Source organism: Scyliorhinus canicula, chromosome 12 (assembly GCF_902713615.1).
Source record: "Scyliorhinus canicula chromosome 12, sScyCan1.1, whole genome shotgun sequence".
Taxonomy (NCBI): Eukaryota; Metazoa; Chordata; class Chondrichthyes; order Carcharhiniformes; family Scyliorhinidae; genus Scyliorhinus; species Scyliorhinus canicula.
Genome location: NC_052157.1, coordinates 130426928 through 130444123, shown reverse-complemented (window position 1 = coordinate 130444123; position 17196 = coordinate 130426928). Strand labels below are relative to the sequence as shown.

Genomic DNA, 17196 nt, shown 5'->3' with positions numbered 1-17196 from the left:
GCAACTCACCAACGCCAACACCTCCTCCAGGGCAGTAAATGTCAATCTTGCTGGGACACACACATCCCATGAATGAAAAAAAATGGAGTTAATCTGTTCTTGTCTTATTGAAATTGGCCAAGAGAATAAGGCACCATTTTATTTCTTGAGTAGTGGTTCAGTATCCCACTGGGCTCTATGCTTTAACCTCTTAGCGACACTATTCATTAGTGACATTATCCACAGATATGACTGGTTCCACGTGTACACTGTCAACATCCAGCTCACTAGTGAAATGGGCAGCAGCACAAGCTTCTAAACACGAGTAACTTTGTTTGGACACAGATTGGGGTAACATGATTTTATTTTGGGGGGATCTGGTGACAGACAGATGACATTTCAGAGTACTGCTCCAATTGTATAAATGACTACTGAGCCATGGGAAATGAAGCTCTTATACCAAATGAAAGAGAGAAAATGATAAAACAGGTAGAACACAGAAGATTGGAGCAGACATTGGTCATTCAAGTGGCCAGCACCTGAAAATATTACAATTATAAAGAACAGTTAAAAGGAGACAAAACTAAAGACTGGAGTAACAGATCTTTCGGGATAGGGGTAGAAAAGATTAAGAAACTGGATTGTCTCTTACTTGGCCATGGTACACAAAAACAAGACAGTAAACTAGTTGCAAGCCATGGGTTAGGTTCAGAGGAGTTATTTAAAAAAAGATATTTTATTGCAACAGTTTAAGTCAAATTTGGAAAATAGTCTTTCAAAGTCTTTGGCATCACAGCACATCAGTAGGTTGCTGAGTAGCCACACTGTTTATTTTTTAATCAAGTAGAAAAACTTAATTAAAATCAGGATAGCGATCCATTTTACAAAGAAATTACAAAAATATTTGCTAAGGATTAAACAGTTTGTACTAGGAGGCAAAAATTTAATTTTCTTTCTCTGGGGGTTCAACAATGTGTAAACACTGATCTGCAAATTCCACAAAAATTGGTTCCTGCATGGCTGTCTTCATGATGCTTTCCTTATCCTCTGCCTTGTCTACTGTTAATAGCAACTGTTTAAGGTGAGGGTTGCAAAGTAAGCTCTTCAACTCCTTGGATTCTGCTGTTGGAATGATAGAAATTAAATGAACAGAAATGTAATGACACAGCAAATTAAAAACAGAAGCTTTAAGGCCAGAAACCCACTCATAGAATTTACAGTGCAGAAGGAAGCCATTTGGCCCATCGAGTCTGTACCAGCCCTTGGAAAGAGCATCCTTCTACAACCCATGCAGACACGGGGAGAAGATGCAGGCTTCGCACAGGCAGTGACCCCAAACCAGGAATCAAATGGGCAGCATGGTAGCATGGTGGTTAGCATAAATGCTTCACAGCTCCAGGGTCCCAGGTTCGATTCCCGGCCGGGTCACTGTCTGTGCGGAGTCTGCACGTCCTCCCCATGTGTGCGTGGGTTTCCTCCGGGTGCTCCGGTTTCCTCTCAGTCCAAAGATGTGCGGGTTAGGTGGATTGGCCATGCTAAATTGCCCGTAGTGTCCTAAAAAGTAAGGTTAAGGGGGGGGGGGGGGGTTGTTGGGTTACAGGCATAGGGTGGATACGTGGGTTTGAGCAGGGTGATCATTGCTCGGCACAACATCGAGGGCCGAAGGGCCTGTTCTGTGCTGTACTGTTCTAATTCTAAAAAAAAACCTGGGACCCAGTGCTAACCACTGTGCTACCACGCCACCCATAAACCCTCACTGCTGGCCTCACTCTGTGTCATGAATCAGCTGTCTAACCAACTGAGCTGATCTGGCCCCACCTCCCACCATCCATGGGCCTACTCCCAAATTCTAGGGAATGTGATCAGCAGTCAGCATAGAACATAGAACAGTACAGCACAGAACAGGCCCTCCGGCCCTCGATGTTGTGCCGAGCAATGATCACCCTACTTAAACCCACGTAACCCGTATACCCGTAACCCAACAATCCCCCCATTAACCTTACACTACTGGCAATTTAACATGGCCAATCCACCTAACCCGCACATCTTTGGACTGTGGGAGGAAACCGGAGCACCCGGAGGAAACCCACGTTTCTGTAAGGGATTTTAAAGACTAAAGAACCATAAAAGGAAATCTCTGGATGACTACCTGAGCCATGAGCAAATTCACACAGGATAAATAAGATTAGAGATAAATTTGTGAATGCAAGATTGGTATGGGAGAAATGGGTTTTGATTCTCAGGGACTGGTACCAGTACTGGGGAAAGGGGGAGTTGTACCAGTGGAATGGTCTTCACCTGAAGCACGCTGGATCTGATGTATTGGCAAGTGGTATAACTGAAGCAGTAGAGGGGCCTTTAAAGCAAATGGGAAGGGCAGGGGAAGAGAAAAAGAGGAAATCAAGTGAGGGTAGGTATGTGGTATATCGGGACACTGGCAATAGTACATGGTTGCAACATGGATAATGATAATCAGTGTGGCAGGAAGGCAAAGGATACAAGCTTAAGAGTAAACTAGCAGATAAGGCCAGGATTTGCAAAGATAGTAAATTAAAAAGAGAACTAAAAGGCTCTGCATCCAAATGCACCTAGCATTCATAACAAAACAGATTAATTTTCAGCTTAGGCAGAAATAAGTATGTATAACCCAATAACCATTTCAGACATGGGTGCAAGGTGACTAAGGCTGGTACCCAAATATTCAAGCATACTTGACATTTGTGAAGGACAGGAAGCTTGGAAAAGGTGGTGAGATAGCTCTTAAGGATGGCATCAGACCAATAATGAGAGATAACCTTAGTTTTAAAGATCAAGATGTAGAATCAGTTTGGATAGAGGCAAAAAATAACAGTAAGAAAAGAATTAGCAACGGTAAGAAGTCACTAGTGGGAGTAGTCTCCCTAATTGTAATCACACTGGAGAATGGAGTGTACAGGAAGAAATATTAGGGGCTTGTAAGAAAGGTATTGCAATAATCATGGATGATTTTAGACTGCATATAAATTGAACAAATCAGGTGGGAAAAGGTAGACTGCATGACGAGTTCAAGGAGTGTTTTCAGGACAATTTCTTCAAGCAGCACATTCGAGGTGAACCAGAGAGCAGTCTATATTCTAGACCTCAACTGCGGTCTAGTGGCTGTGTTACCCATGGCCGCAAATCCCGTAATGACACTAAATCTCGTGAGCGGCCAAAAAACAAGATTGATACCAGCGAGATCATCCCCCCCCCAAACATGCGTAATGGCCATGGACCTTATTTCCATAAATCTACATGCATTTTAACCTAATTAATAGGCTTAACACCATAATGTGCACCCACATCTCTTCCCGCCCCCCGCCCCCCCCCCCACCCAAAGCAGTGTGATATCATGCCAGCACGAATCACTACCGACTTTCAAAAGCCAGTCATGATGAGCATAGCACAGGTGCAGAGGTGCCTGGGCACTTCCCCTGTTGCTTCAGGTTTGGGTTTGATTTCCAGCTTGGGTCACTATCTGTGAGGAGTCTGCATGGGTTTCCTCCAGATGCTCTGGTTTCCTCCCACAAGTCCTGAAAGATGTGTTGTAAGGTGAATGACATTCTGAATTCTCCCTCTGTGTACCCGAACAAGCCGGAGTGTGGCGACTAGGGGCTTTTCACAATAACTTCATTGCAATGTTAATGTAAGCCTATTTGTGACACTATTAAAGATTATTATTGTCGTTCAGTGGGGGGGGGGGGGGGAAGGAGGAGGAGAGGATGGCTACTCCATGTTCCTGTCCACCAGGGCATCCTGATTTCTTGGAGGGTGATCCCAATGTCTGTTGGCAGGGAGGGGGTGGCCTAAAATTTAACTGAGATCAGGATGCCACCTTGATCTCAGATTCCTGGCGTTGATGCCATGTTTAGGCCCTACCACTCCAGCTGGCTGTGAGATCCTCACCAGCACTCTGAAATTAAGGAGATATTTCATAACACTCAACAAAGATTCGACCCAGTGAGAAACAGGCTGTAAGAGAAGGATGCACCTTTCTTGGGCAACTAAGGAAGTTAAAGATACTACCCAATTTAAAGAAAAGGCATACAACTCTGAAGATTGAAAGGTATTGGACAGAATTTAAAAATCAGCAAAGAATGACGAAAAATATCGAGAGAGAAATTAGAGAATGAGAGTATGTTACTTAGAAATATACAAACAGATAGCAAGGACTTCAAGTACTTTCTAATAGGCAAGGAGTAACAAAATTGTAGGTTGTTCCACGAGAGAGATTCAATGAGAAATAAGGATATGAAATGAAAATTGCTTATTGTCACATGTAGGCTTCAAATGAAGTTACTGTGAAAAGCCCCTAGTCACCACATTCCAGCGCCTGTTCAGGAAGGCTGGTACGGGAATTGAACCGTGCTGCTGGCCTGCCTTGCTCTGCTTTCAAAGCCAGCGATTTAGCCCAGTGAGCTAAACCAGTCCCAAAATGGCAGAGCATTGAGCAGATAGAGTGTCTCTGAAATATATTTGTAAGTCAAGAGGTGAAAAGAGGGAGGGACTCAAAACCATTACAATCACCAGGGAAAGGATACGGAGAAAACTATTAGTACTAAAGGCTGACAAGTTTCTCAGACCTGATGACTTGCATACTGGGGTCTGAGAAACAAGAAGCTGCTGAGATGGCATTAGTTGCAAGTTTCCAAAATTTCCTAGATTCTGGAAAGACTTGAACAAAGCAAGTGTAACTCTAATCAAGGAGGGAGGGACAGAAAAGCAGGAAGCTACAGGCCAGTTAGCTTAACAGCTGTCAAAGAAAAATTGCTAGAAACTAGTAAGAAAGTTAGCAGAACATTTAGAAAATCCTAATGCAATCAGGCAGAGTCAACATGGTTTTGTGAAAGGGAAATAGTGTTTAACTAATTTATCAGAATCTTTGAGGAGGTAACAAGCAAGGTGGATAAAGGGGAACACATAGATGTGCACTTGGAATTCCAAAGACATTTGATGGAGGTGTCACATCAAAGGTTACTATGCAAAAGAAGAGCTCATGGTGCACAGAGTAACATATTAGCATGGCTAGAGGATTGGTTAACTGAAAGGGAGCAGAGACTAGGGATAAATGGGTGTTTTGGGGTTGTCAAGTTGTAACCAGTTGCCAGAGGGATCAGTGCTGGGGCCTCAGCAATTTATAACCCACATCAATGACTTGGATGAAGGGACCAAATATTTAATTGCTAAATTTGCTGATGGCACAAAGATGGGTGGGAGAGTAAATTGTGAAGAGGACAGAAGATGTCTGCAAAGGGATATAGTATCAGTATATTATTTAAATAGAGATAAGTTACTGATCTCTACCAAACAGAGGGATGTGTGTGTCCTGGTACATGTGCAACATGTTAGTATGCAGGTACAGTGAGTAATTTGGACAGCAAATTAAATGTTTATTGCAAGGGGAATTAAAAATAAACGTAGGGAATTTTTGCTACAACCCAAAGAGCTTTGGTGGGGAAACAACTGGAACACCGTGTACAGTTTTGATCTCCTTACTTAAGGAAGGATAATTGCACGAGGAGCAATTCTCCTGCTCCTAGTTTGTGTGCCCATATGTTTATACCCATATTCGTATGATATTCAAAAGTGGACCTCAGAGATCCACCAAGGACTGAAACGTTAAAAGTTACAACGTTGTCCCAATCAGACAGGTAGTTTAGAAAAGGTCATCTAATCTCTATGCATCTTGGGCACAGGTGTGGGTTGGAGTCCTCAGTGACCACTACAAATATTAAATCACACAATGAGCCAGAAGAAGTTTAAGTAAAATGTTTTTTTCTGAGACCATCATGCAGTTTTGCAGATGAAACCTATTTCAAGTGACTAATATCCAAACACTAGACCATCCATGTGGCAATCAGGCGCTTCAACACTAACTATTAAATCATCTGGTTCAAATTGCTTATTCCCAGTAACAAGTACTAGAGACCCAGTTTTTATTTTTGTTCTGCATACCCAACAATCTCAGTTTCTCCAGTGATACCCGGTCAGATTCTTCTTCCTCATCATCATCTTCTTCATCATCATCGTAGATATCATCTGGGAAATGGTGGCCTGTTAACATTTTTTAAAAGGTTTTCAACACAACTTATTAGAGGCTAGTTCCTGCATAATGAAATAACCCACAGCAAAACTCATTATTGATCTTTTACAGGGAGCCCAACAAGGTGATTAGTGTCTCTGTGGAAATAGATTTTTAAATTCCAGATGCTCAAAGTTAAACTAAAAATCTTAAGAAATACTGCAAAGCATTGCGCAATCAGCATTTCAAAATGAGAACTGGACATGTGCATTGAGTGGATGACTTGAAACTTTAATCCATTCCTTCTCCTTCTAATGCTTCCCATGTTAATTTTTATCCCTCCCTCCCCCGACCACCCAGTGATGCTCCCATGTGTTTGCATCTCCACCCAACCCGTTTTTTGATTAGAAACATAGCAAAGAGCTAAGTCTAAGACTCGAGCAAAAGAGTACAACTCAAATATCATCAGAATAATGCAAATTGAGGAGGTTATATTTACACTAGCTAACAATAAAAGTAATGTCTTGTACTGATTGTATTTTGTAAGTGCCATATATTTGCATTAGCTTGACGCAACTATGGGAAAACTCATTCATCAAAATGCGGTAAAATGGTTTTAAAATTGGGATCCAAAAAGGTTTGCAAGCTAGTTGCAGCACCCGAGCTCAAAAACAATTATAGCCTTGCAGACATTTCTCTTTTAGCTACCATGAGAAGAATTATACCTTACCATTGGCATCTTGCTGTATTACTTCCTTCAAAGCTGGATAAAGTTCTGAAATGGTTGAAACGGAACCAGACTCCTGTGGTTTACAACCATCTAATAAAACAAAAGCAATGGTTTTAGTTATTTTACAGAATGTTCACACAAAGAGAGGTTGACGAAAAAGTCAGTTAAGAACTCAGACTTGTCAGAAGCAGCAAGATTGCCATACTACATCGCAAGTACAGCTGTAATTTAGACAGCAGAAACGTTTCAAAACACTCGACCTGTATTCAGAATTGTGCAGGTGGGATGTCCAAAGGCAGATTTTAACTTGGCCTTGCAATTCACTGCTCCTTTAAATCGCATGCCTTACCTCACAAATAAAGGAGATACGATACCCCTGTTTGAGACCAGAACGAAGCAAGACAAAGATTGAAGGATGAAAGGTGAAAGCTTGCCATTCACCACATTCTTTTAACAATGCAAGCCGCGGATAACAAATATCCTGGCATCTGCATTTCTGAAATTCCAAGCTCGACCTGGAGCCCTCCAATCCAATAGTTATTGCAGATTATTTCTTTCGTCAGGAAAAAATTAATTTAGAGCATTACAAGCTACTCTTCAAATGCAACATGGGTTTAAAGTTTCCTTTGGAAAGTTGGCTATTTCACCACAACTAATCAACAGATTTCAGCCAGAGTACAACAACGGAAATTGGTATTCGACTACTTTAATATGGCACGAAGAACAATCCATACCTTTGTGTATCTTGTAACATCCTACAGAGCAACTGGAAATAAATACAAAACCAGAAATGTAGTTAATTTGACAACTAACTTGTTGCTGATATCACTGGCAAATCACTTTAAACATTCCTGCATGGTTACCTTTTGACTACGCAGCCACGCCAATTTAGCGGGAACACTGGTTACAAAATGCAATTTCATGGGATTAAAGCAACAGTGACAGCTTTTAAAACTGGCCAAGGGACAGAAAGCTCGACTGTAGTGGTGACTGGTTGTTTCTCAGACCAGAGAGAAGTGACCAGTGGTGTCCCACCCTCTCCCCAGGAGTTGGCCTTGGGAATCTTATACTCTTATTGATTACAGTCGGGTACACAGGGTATGAGCGGGACCAGCCAAAGCCTAAACCGAATGATCCACCAAGAGAGATCATAGTCTGATACCACAGTTACCATGTCAAGGAGGTTTTGTGCTGGGCAAAGCAGAAGCGGGACGTGAAGCAGGAAGGCGTTGGTATACGTATCTATCAAGATTTGATGGTGGAGTTGGCAAGAAGTCAAGTGGCTTTTGGACAGGTGAAGGTAAAACTCTTCATGGCGCCACAAACCCGGGTTCGATCCCAGCCCCAGGTCACTTTCCGTGTGGAGTTTGCACATTCTCTTTTTTTTTAAAGAAATTTAGAGTACCCAATTATTTTTTTTCCAATTAAGGGGCAATTTAGCATGGCCAATCCACCTAACCAGCACATCTTTGGGTTGTGGGGGTGAAAGCCCCGCAGACATGGGGAGAATGTCCAGGGGCTGGAGGGGCTGGTTTAGCTCACCAGGCTAAATCGCTGGCTTTTAAAGCAGACCAAGCAGGCCAGCAGCACGGTTCAATTCCCGTACCAGCCTCCCCGGACAGGCGCCGGAATGTGGCGACTAGGGGCTTTTCACAGTAACTTCATTGAAGCCTACTCGTGACAATAAGCGATTTTCATTTCATTTCAATGTGCAAACTCCAAACGGACAGTGACCGAGAGCTAGGATTTGAACCCGGGTCCTCAGCGCGTAGTCCCAGTGCTAACCACTGCGCCGCCCTCGAGTTTGCACATTCTCCCCGTGCCTGTTTGGGTCCCACCCCCACAACCCAAAAAGATGTGAAGAGGTGAATTGGCCACACTAAAATTGCCTCTTAATTGGAAAACAAAAGAATTGGATACTCTAAATCTATTTTAAAAATATAATGAGAAGGATAGTAACAGACCTTTACTGGTCATAAACAGCCAAGTGAGTAAATTAGGACACTTTATGCTTGGTCTCAGGGATATCTTTTGCACGAGCTGGTGTGGGAAAGTCACAAGGAGTTGGGGGAATGTCAAAGTTCCAGCGGAAAGGGCAGGGAAAGAAGGGGGTGAGCGAAAGTCTCCTGGCAGGTGTTGCTGTAATTCCAACAGGAGGAAAGATGGCGAGGGCTTGTTCGTCGGGTGGGGCTGCTTTCGTCACGGTTCAGACTCTGACCGAGGTGATATCAAGGGAGTTTGAAAGGCTGTTCGCCAAACATCGAGGTGCTTCAGAGGGAGATGACAGCTTCCCTAAAAGGAGGAACTTGCCCTGAAAAAGTTTGCAATAACGAAGATGTTGTCAAGGTACTAGAGCAAGGAGAGAAGATGAAAGGGGGTGGAGGAGGCATTGTCGCGACATAGCAACCAGTTCACCTCAATGGGTGAGGTGCTGCGGAGGGTGGCAGAGGTCAATAAAGAGCTAAGAGCCAAGGTGGAGGACCTGGAGAACGGGACGAGGAGGCAAAATTTGAGGAAAGGGGGTGGAGGGCCAGAGGCCCACTGAGTATTTTGGAACACGTTCACCACGTTGATGGGGGAGGGGGAAGAGCCCTCCCTCTATGAGCTAGACAGGGCACATCGGGCACTGCGGCCGAAGCCTAAAATGAATGAGCCACCAAGGGCAGCCATTGTCTGCTACCACAGTTACCACGTGAAGGAGGTTTTGAGCTTGAAGCAGAAGTGGGAAGGCATTGATATATATATATATACCAAAACCTGACGGCGGAGTTGGTGAGAAGGCGGGCGGCCTTTGGACGGGTGAAGGCGGTATTGTTCAGCAGGAGAGTGACATTCGTAGTCTACCCAGCGAAGCCGAGAGTGACCCACAATTCAAAGGGCTTTTATTTTGAGACGCCGGAGGTGTTCGTTACGTCTGAAGGTCTGGGACTGAGATGAGAGTTGGGGTCTGGACTTCGATGGTGTGGACTGGGATTGTTTTGTCTTTGAGCTTTTTTCCTGGATATATTTTTTTCAATGTTTTTTTTTAACACGTGTTCTTGTTTCTTCTTACGGACGTGATTTTGCTTTGTTTAGGGGATGGGGTCTCCCTACTCTGGCGGTATGGTTCGAGGGTGGGGGTAGTGGGGTTTGAGGGTTTTTGGGCATGAGGGGCCGGCTTGCTGAGGGTGTGGTGGGGAGGAGGGGGGCTGTGGCAGGGGTTACCACACTAGCAAACAAAGGTTTGCCAGCGGTCAGGAGTGTGGTGGAGGGAGGGGCCTATTCGAGCAGGTATAGATGGACCTGGGAGGTGGAAATGGCGGGGGGAGGGGATCGATACTAAGCAAAGCGTGTGCAAGAGGAAGTGAATGGGGGGATTGGTGGGCGAAAGGGTGAGGTTACAGATGGAGAAAGTGGTGGCAGATCAGGAGGCAGGTATGTGATTGTAACGGGTGCATATAAGCATATATGCCGACAATTGGGATGATGCGGGGTTTGTGAACAGAACGCTGGCTGCAATCTCGGATTTGGATACCGAGGGGACAGGGGGATTGGAACACAGTGCTGGAGCCGAGTGTGGACAGGTCCCGGCTGCGCTCGCTGACCTTGTTTTTTTTTGGGGGGGGGGGGGGGGGGGGAGGGGGTGGCTTGTTTTGAGGGGGGGGTGGGGGGGGGGGGGTGGCTAAGGTATTAGCCAGGCTTATGAGGGAGATTTTAAAACCCAAGGGACCAGGAGTATTCATTTTTTCCCTGGTGCACAAGGATTGACTTTTCCGTGGTGGGGAAGGTGGTGTTGGCTGGAGTTTAGAGGGCAGAGTATTTGGCAATTGTTCCACACTGGATGGACATGGTATCGAAGAAGGGTCCAGATGCCGAGGTGGAGGATGGATTGGGGCTGTTGGCGGACCGGAGTTTCTGTGATAAGATAGAGGTGAGTGAGCAGCATGTGGGGGTTCAATTGTACAGGGGAGATCGCGCATCGGTGGTTTGGGAGGCACATGTGAGGGGTGGGAGGGGAGGTGATCTTGTTTAAGCGAAGGTGGAGCAGAGGGACGAAGAGATAGAAGAGATTTTGGAGGTGGATTGAAGTTTCACGGGGACCCTGATGCAGGGCTCTTGGCAAAGAGGAAGAAGTTGCAGGTGAGGTACGACCTGCTGCCCATGGTGCATCAGCTGAGAAGGGCGAGGGGGGCTGTCTCTGAGTACAGGGAGATAAGGCGGGTCATATGTTGGCAGGTCAGCTTCATAGGTAGGCTACGGCGAGGGAGATAGTTCAGGATAGGATATTAGAGTTGCTGGTGGCTCTGGAATAGATTAACAAGTATTTGAGGAGTTTTATAGGGACTTGGACAAGTTGGAGCTACCAGAGGACTAGCGGGAGAGGAGGGAGTTTTTGGGATGGTGGGGGGGATTGGGGGTTTAGACTGCCGGGGTTGGGTTAAGTGGAGAAGGCAAGGCTGAAGGAGCCAGTGGGGGTAGAGGAAGTGAAGACAGCAAAGTGAAGACAGGTAGGGAAGGCAGTGGGGCCAGATGGTTCCCAGATGGTTCTTTTTACAAGAAATCCAAGGACAAACTGGCGCCATTGCTGGTCGAAATGCTCGTGGGGCGATGGTCAGGAAGGTCTTGCCGAAAACAATAGGACAGGCCTCCATCTCATTGCTGCTTAAGGATAAGGACTCAGTGGAGCATGGGTCATACAGTCCCACATCTCTGCTGATGTGGACGCCAAGATAGTGGCAAAGGAGTGGGGGTTAGGTCCCAAGGGTGATTGGGGAGGATCAGATGGGTTCGTTAAGGGCTGACAGTTGACATCAAATTCAAGGCGGCTGCTGAATGTGGTTCTTTCTCTGCCAGAGGAATGGAGTTGGAAGTGCCGTTAGATGCGGAGAAGGCGATCGGGTGGAGTTGAGTTATCGGATTGCGGTGTTGGAGAGGTTTGGGATTTTGCCGAAGTTTGTGGCATGGGTGCAGTTGCTCTACAAGGAGTCGATGGCGCACATGCACACGAATAGGTATTCAAGGTATTTTTCACTGCATCGGGGAATGAGGCAAGGGTGCCCAATGTCCCCCTTTCTGTTTGCATTGGCTATAGAGCTCTTGGCCATTGTGCTGAGGAGCTTGGAGTTGTGGAAGGGGATTGTGAGGGGGGGGGGGGGTTGGAACTTTGCGTGTTCTTTGTACACGGGTGGCTTGTTATACATTTTGGAGCCAGCCTTCTCTGTGGGGGACATAATGGGTTTGCTTCAAAGATTAGGGGCATTCTCAGGGTATAAACTGTATTTGGGGGAAATTTTTGGATTTCTTCTCCAGGGACGGGTGTTGCCATTTCACCTGGCAGCCTCGCACAAAGGGTTCTGTGGGTGCAAGTGGCCTGGGACTGGGCAGGTCTTCGGAAGTTGAATTTCTCTAGCTTGGTTGGGAGGGTGAAGGTGGATTTGTCGAGGTAGGATAATCTTCCTCTGTCGCTGTCGGGCCGGGTACAGGCAGTGAAGATGAACATTTTACCACATTTTTGTTTCTGTTTCAGTGCCTGTCTGTCTTTTTGCCAAAGACAGTGTTTAAGGTGGTGGTTAGGCTGATCTCTTTGTTTGTATGGGCGGGAAAGGTGGTGAGGATAAGGAAGGTGGTGCTGCAGAGGGGACGGCAGTCGGGGGGGGGGGGGGGGGGGGGATCTGATGTACTATTACTGTATTGGGTGGTGAATGCAGAGAAGGTTCACGGAGGCGGGGCCTTTGTGATAAGGACTGAGGCGAGTTCACGTAGGGGGTCAGGGCTGCGGGCCCTGGCAGCGACACCTCTCCCAATGGCCCCAGGAGAGGCATTTGGTGAGTCTGGTGGTGGTGGCCACGCTGAATATTTGGAGGCAGTTTCGGCAGCATTTTAAGTTGGGAGTGGGTTGGGGGGGATGCCGATCAGGGAAAATCACGGATTTGTGCCGGGGAGGATGGATGAGAGGTTCCAGGGATGAGAGGAGAAGGGGATTAGTGAGATGAGGATTTGTTTCTGGGAGCTTGGATGAGAAGTTTGGGTTGGTGCAGGGAAGATTTTCACATACAGGTATGGCACTTTTCACAATAGGTCTTTCTGACCTTCCCGATAGTGCCCGTCTCCTCGTTGTTGGAGGCAGTGCTGTCAGAGGGTCTTCTCTGTGATCTACAGGAGGATTTTGGGAGAGGATAAGGAGTCCATGGAGGGGGTTAAGGCAAGTGGCAGGAAGAGCTGAGGGCGGTGCTGGAGGAAGGATTGTGGCGTGAGGTGCTGCATAGGGTGAAAGCCTCAACTTCATGTGCAAGGCTGGTATTGATAAAGCTGAAGGTGGTGTACAGAGCACACCTGACAAAGTCAAGGATGAGCCGGCTGTTTGAGATGGTGGGTGTTTTTGAGCAACGTGGGAGGGGCCCTGCGAATCATGTGCATATGTTTTGGTTCTGCCCAAGGAAAGATTTTGGAGGGTGCTTTTCAGCACCATTTCAGGGGTTTTGCATGTTGATGTGCAGCCCAGTCCCCTGGAAGCCATATTCAGGGTGTCAGACTGGACAGAGTTGCAGATATTTTTAGCCTTCACTGATTACTCACAGGGGGGTCTTGTTGGGATGGAGGTCAGCTTCTCCACCCCATGTCTCAGCAGTCGGGGGGGGGGGGGGGGGAAGAAGAAGAAGAGGGGAACACCCGCTGGAGTTTTTATCCAGTGAAAAGATGAAATTTGTTTGGGGGGGGGGGGGGGGGGAATGCTACAAAAGTTGGGGTTTGTTCATTTTGCATTTTGGAGAGTTGGTTGCCGTTGAGGGGGGGGGGGGGGGGGAGAGAGGTATGGGTTAGTGGGGGAGGTGGGTTTAATGTGGGTGGGTTTGTTATAGTTGTAAAAATGTTGAGAATTTGGATTGTTGCACTCCTGGGAATAGTCATTGAAAGGGCAGTGATAAATCCTTAACGGGGAAAATGCTGCAAGGCTATGGGTAAAGAGCAGGGAAGTGGCACTGAAGACATGGTCTACTGCTGTGCCCCCTCCCCTCCTGGCCCAGCCTCTGTGTATAACATTATTTGGAGTTTCACCATTACTTAAATAGTAGCGTTTGCGGCATTTACAAACAGGCTCCCTCCTCCGAGGAATGCTTACTGAATCCAGCCTGGGGTTCAGCTGGATCCACCTGTTCAGCAACTCTGCTATTCGACTAGGAAGGTATCACAGCTTTGATCAGAGGCCGAGAGTGATACCCCCCACGGCCGAATAGCCACGGCTCAGTGCCGGGGTGGGGGAGTTGGAACCGGAGCCGAGTTGTCAGACCAGCAGGGGAGCCGCGGGCTCGAGTTGTAACCAACGCGGGCATTAGCACCCAGCCCGCGGCTCGGGGCCGTACTCACTATCGCAGCTCGCAGCGTGGACACCGGTACTTGGGCGGCTGCTCCTCGCACACGCCGCAGATCTTCATCCGGCCTCAGCTCCCCTCACACACACAGGCTGGACTTCCGTTTCCGCTGGACTGCCCCCCCCCATCACCCAGCACCGCCCCCATTACCCAGCACCGCCCCCCATTACCCAGCACCGCCCCCATCACCCAGCACCGCCCCCATCACCCAGACCCAACCCCCATCACCCAGACCCAACCCCCCATTACCCAGACCCGCCCCCACCACCCAGCACCGCCCCCATTACCCAGACCCGCCCCCATCACCCAGCACCGCCCCCCCATCACCCAGCACCGCCCCCCCATCACCCAGACCCAACCCCCATCACCCAGCACCGCCCCCATCACCCAGCACCGCCCCCATCACCCAGCACCGCCCCCATCACCCAGCACCCGCCCCCCCATCACCCAGACCCAACCCCCATTACCCAGCACCGCCCCCATCACCCAGACCCCAACCCCCATCACCCAGACCCCGCCCCCCCCATTACCCAGCACCGCCCCCATCACCCAGACCTCAACCCCCATCACCCAGACCCCGCCCCCCCATTACCCAGCACCGCCCCCATCACCCAGACCTCAACCCCCATCACCCAGACCCGCCCCCCATTACCCAGCACCGCCCCCATTACCCAGACCCAACCCCCATTACCCAGACCCGCCCTCATTACCCAGACTCGCCCCCATTACCCAGACCCGCCCCCCCATTACCCAGACCCGCCCTCATTACCCAGACTCGCCCCCATTACCCAGCACCGCCCCCATCACCCAGACCCAACCCCCATTACCCAGACCCGCCCTCATTACCCAGCACCGCCCCCATTACCCAGACCCGCCCTCATTACCCAGACTCAACCCCCATTACCCAGACCCGCCCTCATCACCCAGACCCAACCCCCATTACCCAGACCCACCCTCATTACACAGGCCCGCCCTCATTATACAGACCCAACCTCCATTACACAGACCCGCCCTCTATTACACAGGCCCGCCATCATTATACAGACCCAACCTCCATTACACAGGCCCGCCCCATTACCCAGACCCGCCCCATTACAGACCCGCCCCATTATACAGACTCACCCCATTACACAGACCCACCCCATTATACAGACCCGCCCCCATTACATAGGCCTGCCCCATTATACAGACCCACCCCCATTACACAGACCCACCCTCATTACACAGGCCCGCCCCATTACACAGACCCAACCTCCATTACCCAGACATGCCCTCATTACCCAGACCCGCCCTCATTACCCAGACCCGCCCCATTATTCAGACCCAACCCCCATTACCCAGACCCAACCCCCATTACCCAGACCCGCCCCATTATTCAGACCCAACCCCCATTACCCAGACCCGCCCGCCCTCATTACCCAGACCCGCCCTCATTACCCAGACCCGCCCGCCCTCATTACCCAGACCCAACCCCCATTACCCAGACCCGCCCCCATTACCCAGACCCAACCCCCATTACCCAGGCCCGCCCCCATTACCCAGGCCCGCCCCCCCATTACACAGACCCACCCCATTATACAGACCCGCCCCCATTACATAGGCCTGCCCCATTATACAGACCCACCCCCATTACACAGACCCGCCCTCATTACATAGGCCCGCCCCATTACACAGACCCAACCTCCATTACCCAGACATGCCCTCATTACCCAGACCCGCCCTCATTACCCAGACCCGCCCCATTATTCAGACCCAACCCCCATTACCCAGACCCAACCCCCATTACCCAGACCCGCCCCATTATTCAGACCCAACCCCCATTACCCAGACCCAACCCCCATTACCCAGACCCGCCCTCATTACCCAGACCCAACCCCCATTATCCAGACCCAACCCCCATTACCCAGACCCGCCCCCATTACCCAGGCCCGCCCCCCCATTACCCAGACCCAACCCCCATTACCCAGACCCGCCCGCCCTCATTACCCAGACCCGCCCTCATTACCCAGACCCGCCCGCCCTCATTACCCAGACCCAACCCCCATTACCCAGACCCGCCCCCATTACCCAGACCCAACCCCCATTACCCAGACCCGCCCCCATTACCCAGGCCCGTCCCCCCATTACCCAGACCCAACCCCCATTACCCAGACCCGCCTGCCCTCATTACCCAGACCCGCCCCCATTACCCAGACCCGCCCGCCCTCATTACCCAGACCCGCCCTCATTACCCAGACCCACCCCCATTACACAGGCCCGCCCTCATTATACAGACCCAACCTCCATTACACAGACCCGCCCTCTATTACACAGGCCCGCCCTCATTATACAGACCCAACCTCCATTACACAGGCCCACCCCTATTATACAGACCCACCCCATTACACAGACCCACCCCATTATACAGACCCGCCCCATTACATAGGCCTGCCCCATTATACAGACCCACCCCCATTACACAGACCCGCCCTCATTACATAGGCCCGCCCCATTACACAGACCCAACCTCCATTACACAGACCTGCCCCCATTACCCAGACATGCCCTCATTACCCAGACCCGCCCTCATTACCCAGACCCGCCCCCATTATACAGACCCGCCCCCATTACCCAGACCCAACCTCCATTACACAGACCTGCCCCATTACACAGACCCGCCCTCATTACCCAGACCCAACCTCCATTACACAGACCTGCCCTCATTATATGGACCCGCCCTCATTACACAGACCCACACCCATTACACAGGCCCACCCCATTACACAGACCCGCTCTCATTACACAGACCCATCCTGCCCTCATTACACAGACATGCCCCCATTACACAGACCCACCCCATTACACAGAACTGCCCGCCCCATTACACAGACCCGCCATCATTACACAGACCCACCCCGCCATCATTACACAGACACGCCCCCATTACACAGACCCACCCCATTACACAGGACTGCCCGCCCCATTACCCAGACCAACCTCCATTACGCAGACCCACACCCATTACACAGGCCCGCCCCATTACACAGACCCGCCCCATTACACAGACCCACCCTCATTACACAGACCCACCCCATTACACAGACCCACCCCATTACACAGAC

General features: G+C 49.2%; 1 protein-coding gene across 4 annotated transcripts; it reads right to left on the bottom strand.

The window, feature by feature from the left end:
* Positions 1-325: 325 nt before the first annotated feature.
* znhit3 (zinc finger, HIT-type containing 3) lies at positions 326-14220 on the bottom strand. Of its 4 annotated transcripts, none has more exons than XM_038814121.1 (5): positions 14091-14220; positions 7484-7515; positions 6750-6839; positions 5953-6051; positions 326-1101 (listed from the first exon to the last, which is right to left on the bottom strand). In XM_038814121.1, exons 1-5 carry the CDS (start codon positions 14156-14158, stop codon positions 923-925), a joined length of 468 nt encoding a protein of 155 aa, XP_038670049.1. In that variant the 5' UTR covers positions 14159-14220; the 3' UTR covers positions 326-922. The 4 variants fall into 4 exon arrangements, with proteins under 4 accessions (XP_038670049.1, XP_038670050.1, XP_038670051.1 ...); XM_038814122.1 differs by having other exon boundaries at positions 326-1098; XM_038814123.1 differs by having other exon boundaries at positions 5953-6036.
* Positions 14221-17196: the final 2976 nt, after the last annotated feature.

Excerpts from the sequence above, each read along its gene's own strand:
- znhit3 (XM_038814121.1), bottom strand. The coding sequence starts at position 14,158 with ATGAAGATCTGCGGCGTGTGCGAGGAGCAGCCGCCCAAGTACCGGTGT. Across the intron at positions 6,840-7,483 it reads ATGTTACAAGATACACAAAG|ATGGTTGTAAACCACAGGAG; the intron begins GTATGGATTGTT and ends TTGTTTTATTAG. Across the intron at positions 6,052-6,749 it reads AATACAGCAAGATGCCAATG|GCCACCATTTCCCAGATGAT; the intron begins GTAAGGTATAAT and ends AAATGTTAACAG.